Source organism: Magnusiomyces paraingens (genome assembly GCF_902498895.1).
Source record: "Magnusiomyces paraingens strain CBS 517.90 genome assembly, contig: contig1, whole genome shotgun sequence".
NCBI lineage: Eukaryota > Fungi > Ascomycota > Dipodascomycetes > Dipodascales > Dipodascaceae > Magnusiomyces > Magnusiomyces paraingens.
Window position 1 is genome coordinate 3,846,925 of NW_022474067.1, and position 14,699 is coordinate 3,861,623.

The 14,699-nt window shown below is 37.8% G+C and overlaps 2 protein-coding genes across 2 annotated transcripts; both read left to right on the forward strand.

Annotated features, from left to right (window-relative positions):
* Positions 1 to 8,349: 8,349 nt before the first annotated feature.
* Positions 8,350 to 11,733, forward strand: SAPINGB_P001137 (uncharacterized protein; the record flags this gene model as incomplete). The annotated part of the gene is made up of 1 exon (XM_031995860.1): positions 8,350 to 11,733. The coding sequence occupies one exon, from the start codon at positions 8,350 to 8,352 to the stop codon at positions 11,731 to 11,733; it is 3,384 nt and encodes a 1,127-aa protein (XP_031851751.1).
* Positions 11,734 to 12,108: 375 nt separating this feature from the next.
* On the forward strand, positions 12,109 to 14,589 carry SAPINGB_P001138 (uncharacterized protein; the record flags this gene model as incomplete). The annotated part of the gene is made up of 2 exons (XM_031995861.1): positions 12,109 to 12,492; positions 12,547 to 14,589. The coding sequence occupies 2 exons, from the start codon at positions 12,109 to 12,111 to the stop codon at positions 14,587 to 14,589; spliced, it is 2,427 nt and encodes an 808-aa protein (XP_031851752.1).
* Between the last annotated feature and the right edge of the window lie 110 nt (positions 14,590 to 14,699).

Below are 14,699 nucleotides of genomic sequence, written 5' to 3' on the forward strand. Positions count from 1 at the left end.
TCCGGATATCTGCGATAAACCTATCGATAGGCTGGTATTTCGGGCTTATCCGCCAATTGAGCACAAGACAGCGCCTAAAGAGGTTCTCGATACCGCTCATCGCCGAAGATCCCACTGACTAACCCAAAGTAGTACATGCTTAAAAGATGTTACAAAAAAAATAATAAAAATTTCCCCACGACAGCAAAAATTACTGATGCTTGGCTTTTTTATTTTTATTATTATTTTTATTTTTGAAATCTCGCACTAATCCGAACTTCGGGCTTGTCCACTCATCTAAGAAATTTCACTCCCACGTTACCCTTTTAATAAAATTCTTACCACTACCACCACTCACTCCACATGCAAGTCTTTCAAAAGATGCCAGTTTTATGTTTCTGGAGATCGTCGGATATATTTTCAAGTCCGTTTATTTTTTATTTTTATTTTTGTTATTTGTTATTTGTTATTTGTTATTTGTTTTTTCATGGTTATTATAGCTGGGTATACCCACTTCTTTTTAGAAACAGTTTTGGTATTTTTCTTTTGTTTACCCAAAATCATAAATATCCTTCTTTTTTTTTCTCCCTCTCCATTGTCAGTCAACAACTATTCCTTTAACTAATAGTTTAAAATCACTATGCTGGCTTAAAAATCATGCAATACCCCGATATCAATTCATTAAATACAGATAAAAAAATGTGCTGGAAATACCATCCCTGGTTTCATTGTTGTTAATTTACTGCAAAAATTCCTGAAAATAAAAAAAATTTTTTTTCAAACATTTTGAAGGGAAAACTAAGTTGCTTTTATATACCCTTAAATCAATGTTGAATGATAAGAAAAAGTACTAAAATTTATTACAAAAAGTCTGACTCAAGGGGAAGAAAGATAAGGGCGTGCCGCGGGAATGCCTTATTGGAAAAAAATGGACTTGTAGAACAACAACACTATGCTGGAAACTCTGGAGTTACATTTCTTATCAATGTGTGATGGTACATATTATGGGTAATATGGCTGAAGGAAAGGGAAAAAAAATACGGCTGTCATGTCGGAGTGATGCGATAGCTGGTAATATCCATTATAATATGTGTAACAAAACTTGTTATATCGAGGAGTCTTTGCAACTACTTAAGATACCCCAGAATGGAGGAGTTGTTAATGTTGATATCTTAATGCTTAAAACACATTTCTCTTGATTTTTTGAAATAGTAATTCTTAAAAAAGGCCATGGATATTGCTAAGATAGGCTGGCTTAAGATTCAGATGATGATATTGATGGATTCATTTTTTTTTTTGAGAGTGAAGTATTAAATAAAATAAAAAAGAGAATTAATAAAGCTGGAAAAAATGGAAGAAATTATCCTGTATTTATATTTTTTTTTGGAAAAATAAAGGAGGGAAGATCAAAGTTACAGCAATCTAACACACAAGGGACTTTTCCATGTTTGCTTTCTAGCTAAACTTAAAAACTTCATGCTGAGCTCATATCAACAAGGGCATCTCCTAAAGCACTAGAGCAAACTATTAAGGTCTTTTGACTTTTATTTTCTTTTTCCCAGTTTTTTTGTTTTTGGATATCCCCGAAAATCTTAAAAAAGTAGAAGATATTTAACAAGATTTGGACATTGAAGAAGGATATGTAAAAGATGAAGAAAAATAAGGCGGTTGCAACTGTTTGTGACTTGTGTTATTTCGCACGTGGCTTTGTGGCTTCATGGTAAAAAATTTCCTTGATAGCTTTCCATTTCTTTACCCAAGGAAATGGAAAAGAAAAATAAATAGTTGTTGTTTTTAAGTCTTTTTACTTTCTTGACTTAATTTACTTAAACTACATAGGTTATTTTGCAAATTTAATGAAAAATCAAACATCTTGCTATTTTAAAATCTTCTTTATTTCAATATTTCAAGTCTTTTAATCAATATAAAATAAACTAAAGGCGTTTTTTAAATGGGTTAAAGAATTCTAGTTGACAGAATTCTTTTCTTCTAGAAGTAATGTATGACATCAACTTCTTCTTTAGGTAAAATTCCTCCCTTCTATCATGTTCGGACATCTCCTAAAATCTTAAATTAGTCTTGTCACACGCTCTATTACTTTGTTTAATTCCATTAAGCTTTTGTTTCGAAACTAGGCTATGACTTCATTGTTTACCTGGTTTTCCCTGAACATTATCACTGTTTGATCTTTGAATCTTTTTCGTTGATTTTGATTTCGATTTTTTCAACTTATTTTCAACTCTTTTAATTTATTCAGAGTAACCGGTTATATTCATAAATTGATATAGGTAGTGTACGTTTTTGTATTTTGATAAATAAAAAAATAACTACAAAAATATAAAGTTTTTGTGACATTTTTCAAGGCAAAATAACTGTATCGGAGATGTCCGAAGTTTAATATCCAGAGTAAGGTTATTAAATGTGGGGCACATCTTCGAGATGTCAAAATTTTCTTGTAACTACGAATCAAAGATAGTAATAAATAAATAATAATTTCCAATTCCTTTTATATATATAGTTAATTAACATAACAATCTAAAAAAATGTAGAATGAGACGTAATATGGTATGACTTAAAACTTAACAAAATCAACAAGTAAGTCTCATATTTTGCTATTAGATATTAAAAAACAGCTTTGTTTTTTTTTTTTTTAGGTTTTTTTCAACTATTAGTATAGATGAAAAGACTAACATATAAATTTTTTCAGAACAGTTAAAGATGTCATGTTTGAATGCAAATCGTTTGCAATTTTTTATAGTCAATTAGTTTTAAGTCAGATATAACTGATTAGTTAGACAGATCAAAATGTCGCTGGCTTGGTACCTCCTTTTTTTTGATATGGTGATCAAGACTATCTCCATTAAAAAAAAACCTTGAGCGATATAAATTTACTAAGAGCTTAAACCCATAGATCTATATATACAGAACCGGTTCTTAGAGGTCCGTTTGTGGCAAAATATAAGCTATAATTTGTCGTAAGTTGTAGATACAAAACAAGTGAAAGGTATAAGATAGTTGAACCAATAAATCAAAATATATCTCAAATAATTTAAAAAAATATAACCAAAAATATAACCAAAAATAAAAAGGTGAACTATTTGTATTACTTTAGACTAATTTTTCGTTAGATTTTAGCCGATATTTTCGATATTGTTAAATTTGATCATTTTTTTTTGGCACATGAAATTCAAAACAATATTTTTTCTTTATAAAAAACAGATATCTGAGCTTAATGAGTCATATGAAGAATGTCATTGTTTATTTTGAAGGCCTTTTTTTTCTTGATTCAATTTTATCATATCAATATGTCTAGTCACTAGGATTTGGTAATTATATGCGATAAATTTTTACAAAATAACTTGACTAAAAGTATAAGCATCATGGTTTATATGAAGTTGTCTGGCAAGTATCTCATTAGATGGAAATGGAGTGTTCTGCTGTACTTTAAAAAAAATCAAGGTGTAGATAGACCATATTGCAAAAAAAAACAAAAAAAACAAAAAAAACAAGGTATTCTTGTCGTTTAAAATAGCGCACCAGGAATCTCAAAATATCATAATTCAATATAGGGTGTGAATTAAAGGTAAATTATTCTTTACTATTAAAAAAGAATCAATGAAAATATTTTTGATCGATTTTAATTGTTGTGGTTACACAATGATATTTTTAAAAACTCGGGACTTTTTTGGAAAAATAAAACTTATATTTCTGTTTTAACAACTTGATAAGTCTGTGACCATAAACCCATATATTCTCAAACATCATGTTGATGATAAATATAAGTCAACCAATAAACAACCAAGTCTTGAATCTATTTAAAGAAATTATTCCAGGTATCAGTGATGTATTTAAAGTAGGTATAGGTTATGTATGAGACACCTTAGAAGGTTATGAAAAGCCTTTATCATCATCAACTTGTTCAGCAAGTTTTAAATAATTGGTATCAAGAATAATAAATTCATAATTGTTTTCTATCTAAAAATTGAATCAAATTCAAAAAAAAATTGTCTTGCAGCAAAATTCTGGTTATTATCATAATCAAAATCTTTCTCATGAGAAATTTATTTGCAAATATTGTGAAATTGTGAGATATTTCAGGGAGTTGCAACTTTTTTTTACAGTGAAACTTTTTTTTAAGTGAAGATTTGTATAATTCAACTCATTTTGTTACACAAAAAAAAATTAGAAATTGTAACAAATTCCAATTTGTTCTAAATTAGGAAAGTTGCAAAAACTAATTAAGAAAGTCATTTCGTTTATTCGCTTTTAAGCAAACTACCCAAAATAATAAAGTTAAATATAAGCAGCAAACGAGTATTGATTGATATTCCACTTTAGGTTATGTAAATCCAATAAGATAATGCTACTTGACTATATAAATGAAAAGTACTGGTGTAAGCCATCATGACCGCCTTTCTTTTAATTGTTTTTTTTTCAGGGGCGTTGTAATATGTGAAATTGTAACAACCAAGAAACAATCCCCCTATCCCTATAAATGAGCTTATTCGTAAGCTCATGTATTCCCATGACCCAAAGTTATAAACATTTCAGGAGACAGAAACAAAAAAGCTTGAAATCAAACCCATGGTAATGGTCTTTCTTGATGCCGCCATTAATGCTAAACCTTTGTCATTAGTAGAAGCTGTAAAAAGGGCACATAACGTGAAGCATCAAGACTTGTCTACGCGTCGTCAACATAAATAGGATAAGTATTTATAGTATTCCAGTTACCCATAGTACAAATTTAACTAAGAGTTGCTAGTTTGAATAATGGTCTTTTTTTTCATTTGTTTTTTTCCATTTTTCTTTTTTTTGAACCAAGCAACTTCTTCATTAGGAAAAACATCACACTTAAAGAACCATTTGTTCTTTAATAGAACATATAACCGAATGAAAGTGTTAAACTAAGATCTTCATACGAAAGAGAGAAAAAATAGAGGGAAAAGAAACAGTGAAAGCCGTCTCAACGAAAGAGAGAAAAAAAAAAAAAAAAAAAGAGGAAAAGAAACAGTGAAAGCCGCTTAGGGTTTTGTATTCCTTTTGCCATTGGTGAACACGTCAAAAAGATTGGCGTAGTTGCTCTACCAACAACTTGGTATTGCATTTGTTGTAAATGATTTGACGCGTGAACGCGATATAAATTGAAAAAAAAAACGCGTCTTAAAATAGCAGTATGTTACACCAGTAAAGGCGTAAATAAATTGATGCAAGCAAAAAAAAATTTAAAAAAAGACAAAAAGATTATTGGAATTACATTAAAAATAAGTCTGATAAATTTTGTTAATTTTTTAATTTTAATTAATGAAAACATGATTTGCGATTCATTTATTTTTCTTTTTTTTTTTCATCAAAAATATTATTTTCAATCGGAGCCCTTTTTGCTGAAAAGGCACCTTTTGACAGTGTATATAATAATTTTTTTTTCTTTTCCATCAACGTTTTGTATTCACCTTGAGTGTTTTTGACCCACGTTACTGGGATCTTATGGTGGACCCTTATTATTTGCTAAACCCTACTATTATCACCTTGGGAAAAATTATTTTCACTACTTGATTGAAGATGGAGAAGAAGAACCGGGCTCCACTTTTCAGGAACCTCCTTTATGAAGAGCAGCTTTTTTTCTTTTTCTTATTTATTTTATTTTATTTTATTTTATTTTATTTTATTTTATTTTATTTTATTTTCCTTTCTGGTTTCTATATGAAAGGGTTCAGATGATTTTAATAATAAATGCCATATGGGTAAATTGGTGATATATCTGAATCAAAAAAGAACTGTCCATCGGTCAAGTTCTTAAGAAAGAGCTACTTTAAAAAAAAATTGATTCATCTCTTTTAAATAGAAGCAAAAGTTTAGTTGTTTTAACGTCATTAATGAAACAAGTTTAGGATATGGTACTAATGGAAAAATAGAGGCATTAAACTTAGAATTGATTGAATCATTTAACGCGACGCGAATTTTTTTTTTTTTAATATATTAAATAGAGTCTATATAAAATTACGAGCTAAATAGATTTCACGTAGATTTCTTTTTCATTAATTTTTTTATTTTTATTTTTTATAGATTTTCCAGAAATGGAAAATCTTTATTTTAATTAAGTTATTGGGCGCATCCGTTATTGGAATACAAAGAGAAAAAAAAAGTTTTTGATTTCTTATGGCCAGGTTTCCTACAAATAAATGGTTGGCTGGGTATTTATGTAAATGAGTTTTTTTCCAAATTTGAAAAATTTGAGAATTTTTAACTTTGGACAATGAATGGAAAGTGCTTAAGATATGATATTTATTTAGCCTTCATAAAAATACATATAACTCTTTACAATGGTTACTATGCACGTGAGTTTAAGGGAGAATAGTTGTATGTCATTTTTCTGTTTTGGGGAGAAGCGTTACAGAGGATAAACAATAGGAAATGACAAAAAAAAAAAAAACAGAGTGACGAAGGTTATGATTGTTTATTTCATGAAACATGATTTTAGGTTTGAAGTTTGTTAATTAAAATGATTAGAATATTTTGAATACGAAACCATCATTGATGTTGGAAAATATTATCAGGAGTTTTTTTTTTTTAGTTTTAATAGAGAATCCTTGGAGGCTGGACTAAGGCGAAATTTGATAAAGAAATGTCCCTGAAAAAAAAAAAAAAATAACGTAAAAGAAGGTTTTATTTTATTTTATTTTATTTTAATTTTTTTTATATATCCAGACTAGGAAAAAGCGATCAAAGAAACAAACTGGTTATGGCCATATGTAAAGTTTGGATGCAGCCAAAAAAAGAATGTCAGAACCCGTTGGTGGTATCTTTGTAGCAGGTTAAGGTATATTTTCCAAGCCTTACATTCCAAAGAAAAAAAAAATAACTGACTAGCCTCACTTACTTCTTTTTTTGGGAGATTGTATTCCAAACGTCATATGGTGGTTTTTTTTCTTTCTAATTTGTATATTATTATTATTATTATTATTATTATTATAATTAAAATTAACCCCTTCGTTCAATTTTGATAAACCCGGCAATGAGGCTCGTTTGATTTAGACTTTGATCAGTTTTCTTCTCTAACCATTTGCTACAAAAATTCCTTCCCCTTTACCTCAGATAAAAACCTCAAGCTCAAGTCTCATCTGGAGCCCCGTGTTTTAATGCTTTAATGCTTTAACGTTTTAATGGTTTTAATGGTTTTAGAAGCATACCAGCCCTAGCGTTTTAAGCTTGGAAAAGATGGAGGCGAAAAACTGGCTAGCTAATCCGCTCAGGCACAGGCCCTAAAAATTAAGCAGTGGTGCGGCTGGCGCTGCATACCGAGCTTAAACTTAAACGCGATTTCAGCCACGCGTAAGTTCTTAAAATAGGAAAAGCCGCAATCACGTTTACCCAATATAGCCATTTTATATTCTTCTAGGTGCCGATCTCCTGCTAAAGCCACTCGATGAAAAAAAAAATTTAAAAAAAGTACGCGTTTATGCGTGCCAAACCTTCGAGGGTGATTCTCTGGAATGTGGTGGGGGCCGCATCGCAGCTAAAAATTGGTTGATGATAGAAATATACAAATATATATTAGGGCTTTCTAGGTCGCTAAACTACTCCCTGCCGGCATTAAGAGACGCGCTCACCAGCAGAGAGTCATTCTGCTGATCAAATATTGCTGCAACTGCTACTGCTGCTGGGATTTTTCATATGTAGGGAAGCGTGCTATGAGTTCATGGGACCAGATAAATTAGAAATCACCCCTTGATTCAGCACCCAGGCAAGCTTATGAGGCCCGAAACATTGATGAAGCTCCGAAATTGTCTCAGAACGATTCGAAATTAAAAGATGGAAAAAAGAAGAAGAATCTGAAGAAGAAGAAGAAGAAGAAGCAGATGAAGAAGATCACCGTGTATTAGAATCAATTTCATAAAAAAAGAAAATGAAAAAAAAAGAAAGTTCAACCACAGAAACAAGCGCGTCAAAATTGAGCTGTCAGGTAGTCTTCCCCAAATGTCTATGTGCAGGTGGGGCAGCTCTCTATATATATTTCATATAATTATTTACGTCTATTGAATTTTTTTTTAATAAAAGAAACTGACCCTTTCTTTAATAAAAGTTGGTATATTTCTCCTTTTTTTTTAAATAAAATTTTTTTATTTTAAAATCTTCTTCCTTTTTTTTTTCTTCTTCTTCTTCATGATCCATTCATCTCGTTAAAGGTCCAACTACTAGTCATTCTTTAATCCATAAACTAACCATAGTCATTCATTCATTTCTAATTTCTAATACCTAATACCTAATACCTAATTCTTAATCTTCATTTCATTTTATTTCATTTTTTTCTAAAATCCATCTCTTAATATCATGGTCCTTAGCCTTTAAAACATCACAAATAATCTAACTTCAATGACACTACTAGCATCATTAAAGTACTTATCATCATCCATATTACTGCTCAGCACCATTGCTGAAGCTGCGCCGACAAACAACTATCCATTAGCAATCCAGTATCCTCCAATAATAAAGTATGGCCAGTCCTACTCTTACCAGCTCCCATCAGACACATTCACATCTTCAGAATCTTCGGTAGATTACTCCGCTTCAGATCTACCAGACTGGCTATCATTTGACTCCAACACCAGAGTCTTTAGCGGAGTTGCTCCAACAATTCAGGAAAATGACGGTGACAGCAATGACACACTGATTTGGTTCAATCTCATTGGCACCGACACTGCCGGTGAGACCTCTGTTAATTCTTCTTTCTTACTGACGGATATGCAGGTCGAATCCGTTCTTACAAATACATCTCTTTCTTCCATTCTCGATTCCTCCATTGAGTTTCAAAACTCAGACAGCATCGTTCTTACTCCAGAGCAATCCTTTCAAATCAAGTTCCCCTCGACCTTGTTCAAGGCTGACTCCGATGCAAACCCTATCACCTACTACACTGCCCTTACACAATCCCACACTCCTCTTCCTATTTGGATCTCTTTCAACTCCCAAACATTTGTACTCTCTGGAACCACACCTTCTTTGAGCTCAGACGATTCGGTCGAGTCATTCCCTGTTTCCATTCTCGCCATCCAATCCCATGGCTTCACAAGTGCGTCCATCGATTTTAACATTACGGTTTCTGCACATACATTCACGACAGACGTTTTTTTCGTCAACAAAACTGTCAATAGAACAGAAACCTTTTCCTACAAGCTTCCTCTGGACCAAATCTTTTTGGACAATTCCACCTTGTCTCCCAGTAACATTTCTGCCGTTTCGCTAAACACCACCGGCAGCTCCTGGTTGAGCACTAATTTTACTACCTTGTATGGAACCGTCCCTACCAACTTTAACGATACTGCATACGAAGTTACCATTGAAAGCGTTTATGCTTCCAATGTTTCCTTCACTCTTATGCTGAATCGTGCGGCCGAAGTTGTTGAAAACAGCACCATTTTCTCTAACATGTCGACACCAATTATAGTCAATGCCACGACGGGCGAGTACTTCCAGTATCAACTGCCTAGCACCGTTGTTGAAAATAAAAACGCAACCATTGACGCTTCCTACAGCCCAGAGGCGACCTGGCTTGTGTTTCACTCAGACAATGTCACCTTTAATGGGTTTGTACCAGATTCCTTTGAGGGCACCACAGTCACTCTTACAGGTGAATATAAAACTACAAAGGAAACGTTTGAGTTTTCTCTCAACTCGATCCAGGGCAAGGTTGCTAATCCTACAACTTCGGCTACAGCTACGGCCACGGCAACAGCTACGGCCACGGAGGCAGCTACAAGTACTGAGGCAGCTACGCCAGTCAAGAAAAGCCACAGCAAGCTTGCAGCTATTCTCTGTGGTGTGCTGATTCCAATTTTTTTCATCATTGGACTGCTGCTTGTATTGTTCTTTTTCTGCCGCAGACGCAAGCAGAACGACAAGAAGATTGAGATTTCAAATCCTGTCATTAACCCAAGTGACGGCGACAATCACCGAATTTATAACGAAAAGGATGTCGAGGCTGGAGGTGCACACACCACGCACAATTACGATACGTCGTTTTCTAGCGACAACTCCAGCACTCCATTCATGAACCCCCAAGTCAACTACTCTATCGGACAAGTTCCATCGCGCAAGTCAAGTTTTGGCAACATGCTGGAACCCACTCCGGTTGGAACACCTGTTCCATCTCTGAATCACAAGAAGAGTTTTGGCACACCAATCATGGCCACAGAATACAATCTTTTCAAGTTGGACAACCCCAATAAACCCTTTGTGAATGCAGATGGGTCACCTATGAGCCACGCGTATTCGGAGGGGTACAGCAGCGAAGGCACTCATGTGGGTGAAAATAGTGGCGACTCTTCTGGTGCCGATGGCCATATGGTGGGTACCACTCAAGATTATCCTGGCAATGTTTTGAGCACGTCGGAGCCTCAGACTGAGCAAACAAGTGACTCAACAACCAGTCGACCAAATAGCCGGTCGTTGACCGGGCTGCAGCCACAACTAGAGATTTCATCTTCGCGCGACGACAATTCATATGTACGCAGCAGCATCATTAGCACACACAGCTCGATTGCGCCAGCATCATCAATGGCGATGGCGCAGGTGATTGCGGGTGATGGCAACAGCGGTGGCAGTCGAAGCAGTAGCAGCAATAGTAGTGCTGGACGACGATCATCCATTCTTTCCAACAATAGCGAGGGCGAGACGCCTGGCAAACCACGCAACTCGTGGCGACAAACATATGAGCCTGGGCGCCGGTGGCACTCACGACAGCAGGGCGGGTCTCTTGCGACAATTAGTACCGATGAGCTTTACAGCGTGAAGCTTGTGAACGAGGAGGGTAATAAGCGAGGGAGCGCAGCGCTGCCGCAAAGCCAGAGCGCGAATAGCATATACAGCAGTCTGAGCGGCAAAGTCGCAGACACACCATCGCCGATTCTGCGGCGGCTGGGGAGCATGACATCTACGTCTTCTGAGAGACGCTCGCATAGCAACTCGACATCCATTGGGTCATCATCGTTTTCGTCGGAGAGCCCTAGGGCAGGTGGTGATTTGATACATTCTTTGGAGCCGCCATTTGCATCGCATACTTCGGGCCTGGACACTGTTCCTGAAAGCCCACAGCTTGGAGGGTCCATGCCATCAACAGCCACTAGTACGCCAGTGGTGCGACCAGCAACAGCCGGAACCATGATGACGGGGGGGACTGGTAGCACATTTTTCGCTCGTGGAAGCACGGGGCCTTATGGCACTCCACAATCTGGAGCTACGCAGTCACGAGTAGATTCTGAGTTATATCAAACGGCAAGCAGCGGTGAGAGTGGGGATGAAGAGGGAAGCAATGAGAGTGAGTTTGATGAGGATGAAATGCAAGGCCAGCAGTCGACTCCTAAGAAGAGTGCAAGAGTACAGTCGCCTGTTGGACACGATCTGGATCCTGGGTTTGTTTTTGGGGCACCGTCTGGGATGCCAGTGCAATACCAGCGACAATCCATTGCGACTACGTCCAGTTTGACGACATCCACTGGGGAGTCTGAGCCTTCAATGGCCGGCACACCACGCCGGACGTCGTTTTACACCAAGGAAAGCCAGGTGACGGATTATGACACCAGCGCGGACACTATGGTTTTAAGGAGAGTAGTGAATACAGCGACACCGACCTCTGTGGTATCTTCACGAGCTGCCGGGGCGAGTGCGCTGAGTACACGACCCATGTCGGTAGTATCAACCAGTTCAGAGGCGATGCGGCCTGGGGAGTTGCGCATTGTGCAGGGCACGCCGAGTCCTTAATATATATAGATGAAAAGTTATTTATTTATTTCTAGTTAGTTAATATTTATGATGAAGTGGTTTTAATACTTAATTAAGTAGTTTTGATTTTTCAGTCATTTCTTATGAAACCCGGGGGGAAATGACCGGGTAGTGGTGATCGGTACTTATGTTACCTAATTGATTAGTCATGGTAGTTTAAATTGCCTCTATTCTGGCTCCTTTCTTCTTTCTCTTCCTCCTCCTCCTCCTAAAAAAAAAAAAAATTGGCCATTCCGACTTTTCCACCACCAATTTTTTATTTTTTTTTCTTCTTCCCCCCTTGATAATCACCAACTTTCTATCCAAATTTCTCCAACCAAAAACATTCGCTTTCTTTTCATTTTCCTTCTAAGCATGCGGACTATCTCGTTTTTGCCCGCATGGAGACTCTCTGCAGTCACTGCACTTGCGGTTCTGGCGGCGCTGGCTGGCACTGTGCCCGGAGTCCAAGCCATCCCAGACTCAGCCGAGAGCTTCTTTAACTTTGTGGCCGAGCGACGAGACAGTGCGCCGGAGCCTATTAAGACCAACAACAACATTAAAACTAATGCTCAGCCATATGTCAAACAACCGGCATCATCATACTACGTACAAGACTTACCAGGACTAGAGAATATTCCAGCTGCGAAAATCCCCACGATGCATGCGGGTCATATTCCCATCCGACCAGAAAATGACAGCAACTTGTTTTTCTGGAGCTTTGAGGCCGAGTTTTCCGTGACAGAACGCAGAAAAACCGTAAGTGATTGATTGATATTATTTCATTTTATTTTGTTTTACTAACCATAGTAGGTTCTCTGGCTTAATGGTGGTCCTGGATGCTCGTCTATGGACGGCGCTTTAATGGAAATTGGGCCTTTCCGTCTGCCCAACTCTTCTGACAAGCTCGAGCTGAACCCTGGGTCGTGGCACCAACATGCCAATCTTTTGTTTGTGGACCAGCCGGTCGGCACTGGCCTGTCGACGGCTGCTACTGGGTCTTATTTACATGAGCTTCCTGAAATGGCTCGCGACATGATGACTTTTTTGGAGCGATACTTTGAAATTTTCCCTGAGCGTCAAAATGACGAGTATTATCTTGCTGGAGAGTCTTTTGCTGGACAATACTTGCCGTATCTTGCTCGAGCCATTTTGGATAAGAATCTCAACAAGACGAGTCCAGTAATGGAGATTCTTAAGCCAGCGTCTGACGTGGCTAAGCCCAAGGCAGCCAAGCCTGTCTCCTCCCAAAGTACAGCCGAAACTTCCCCAACTGTCTCTGCTGATTCCATTGCTTCTGCTGATTCCACTGCTTCTGCTGATGCCACTGCTTCTTCCGGACCCAAGGAAAAACGTAGCACGGGTCCTTGGGTTGACCTCAAGGCGGTTGTCATTGGAAATGGGTGGATCGATCCTCCATCGCAGTACCTGACATATCTTCCATTTGCTTACCAGTCTGGGCTGATTAAGCATGGGTCGGACATTGCTGCCACGATTGAGAGCAAGACCAAGCGATGCTCGGAGTACTTTGAGACACATGACAATGACCGGGCAGGGCTGGCCATCCCTGTGTGTGACGAAGTTTTGGATGGTATTTTACGTGAACTGTTTTTGGCATCAGGACTTAAGAAATCAGACCCTAATGCGTGCGTTAACGTGTACGACATTCGTCTGCGTGACACGTTTTCGTCATGCGGAATGAATTGGCCTCCAGATCTTGCCAATGTTTCGCCATACTTGCGTCGCAAGGACGTGCTGACTGCTCTTCATGTCCCTGATAGCCACGGCTGGAGGGAGTGTTCTGGGGCAGTTGGGTCAGCTTTCAAGGCGAAGCACTCGAATCCATCTATTAAGATTATTCCGACACTTATTGAAGACGATATTGAGGTGGTGATGTTTAACGGAGACCAGGATTTAATTTGCAATCACGTTGGTAATGAAAAGTTGATTCAATCTTTGAAATGGGGGCAGCAGGTGTTTGGACGACAGGGTGAAATGCTTGCCCAGGTTTCTGAGGAGTCATCTGGGTTCCGCTCGGATGAACCTTTTGAGGATTGGTTTGTGAATGGAACAGCAGCTGGTACGATTCAAACAGGCCGGAACTTGACTTATATTAAGATTTTCAATGCGTCACATATGGTTCCTGTGGATGTGCCTGAGGTTGCACAAGCAATGATTAACCAGCTTATTGGAGTTCCTGGGTATTCACGGGCGGAGCAGCAACCCAAGCCGACTTCCAATATTGCCACGACTGAGGAGCCGAGTGATGACACCAAGGGGGATTTCGACGATGATAATGATGGTGGGAGCAACCCAGCTGTTCCTGAAGACGAGGCAGGGGAATCTGGAGAGTCTGGAGAGCAGGAGGATGCCACATGGACACCGTATTACAAGGCTGGAGCGTTTGCACTTGTTGTTGTTGCACTTGTTGCTGCAATGCTTGGTATGGTTGTGTGGCGGAACCGGAGGCTTACTCAGGACGCTTTGGCCATCAATGGGACACCACTGCGGCGCGGGGTGCACTATGAGGATGAGCTGGAGGATTATGAGGCACAGCAACGGGTGCCTATTCGAGAAGAGGGCTTTTTCAGAAGCATTTTGTCAGGGATTTCGCGGTGGCACGTGCCATCACGAGGTGGAAGAAGCCTGCGACTCAATCATAAGACGAATGATCCTGTTGCTGGCAAGTACCGGAACCTGGGGGCCAATGCGCCAGCTGGGGCCAGCTCTATTGGGTTGGGAGAGTTTCACGACTCTGATGATGAGAATGGGGTTCCTTTGGAGGCGATTCATAAGCGGGATTCTGTGGACTCAATTTTAGATGAGCTTTCAGAGGAGTCTCATATAAACAAATGAATGAATGAATGAATAAATAAATAAATAAATAAATAAATAAATAAATTAAAGGAAGGAATGGGGATTGTTATATTGTAAAGACTTTATCTATAAATTAAATTAAATCAAAT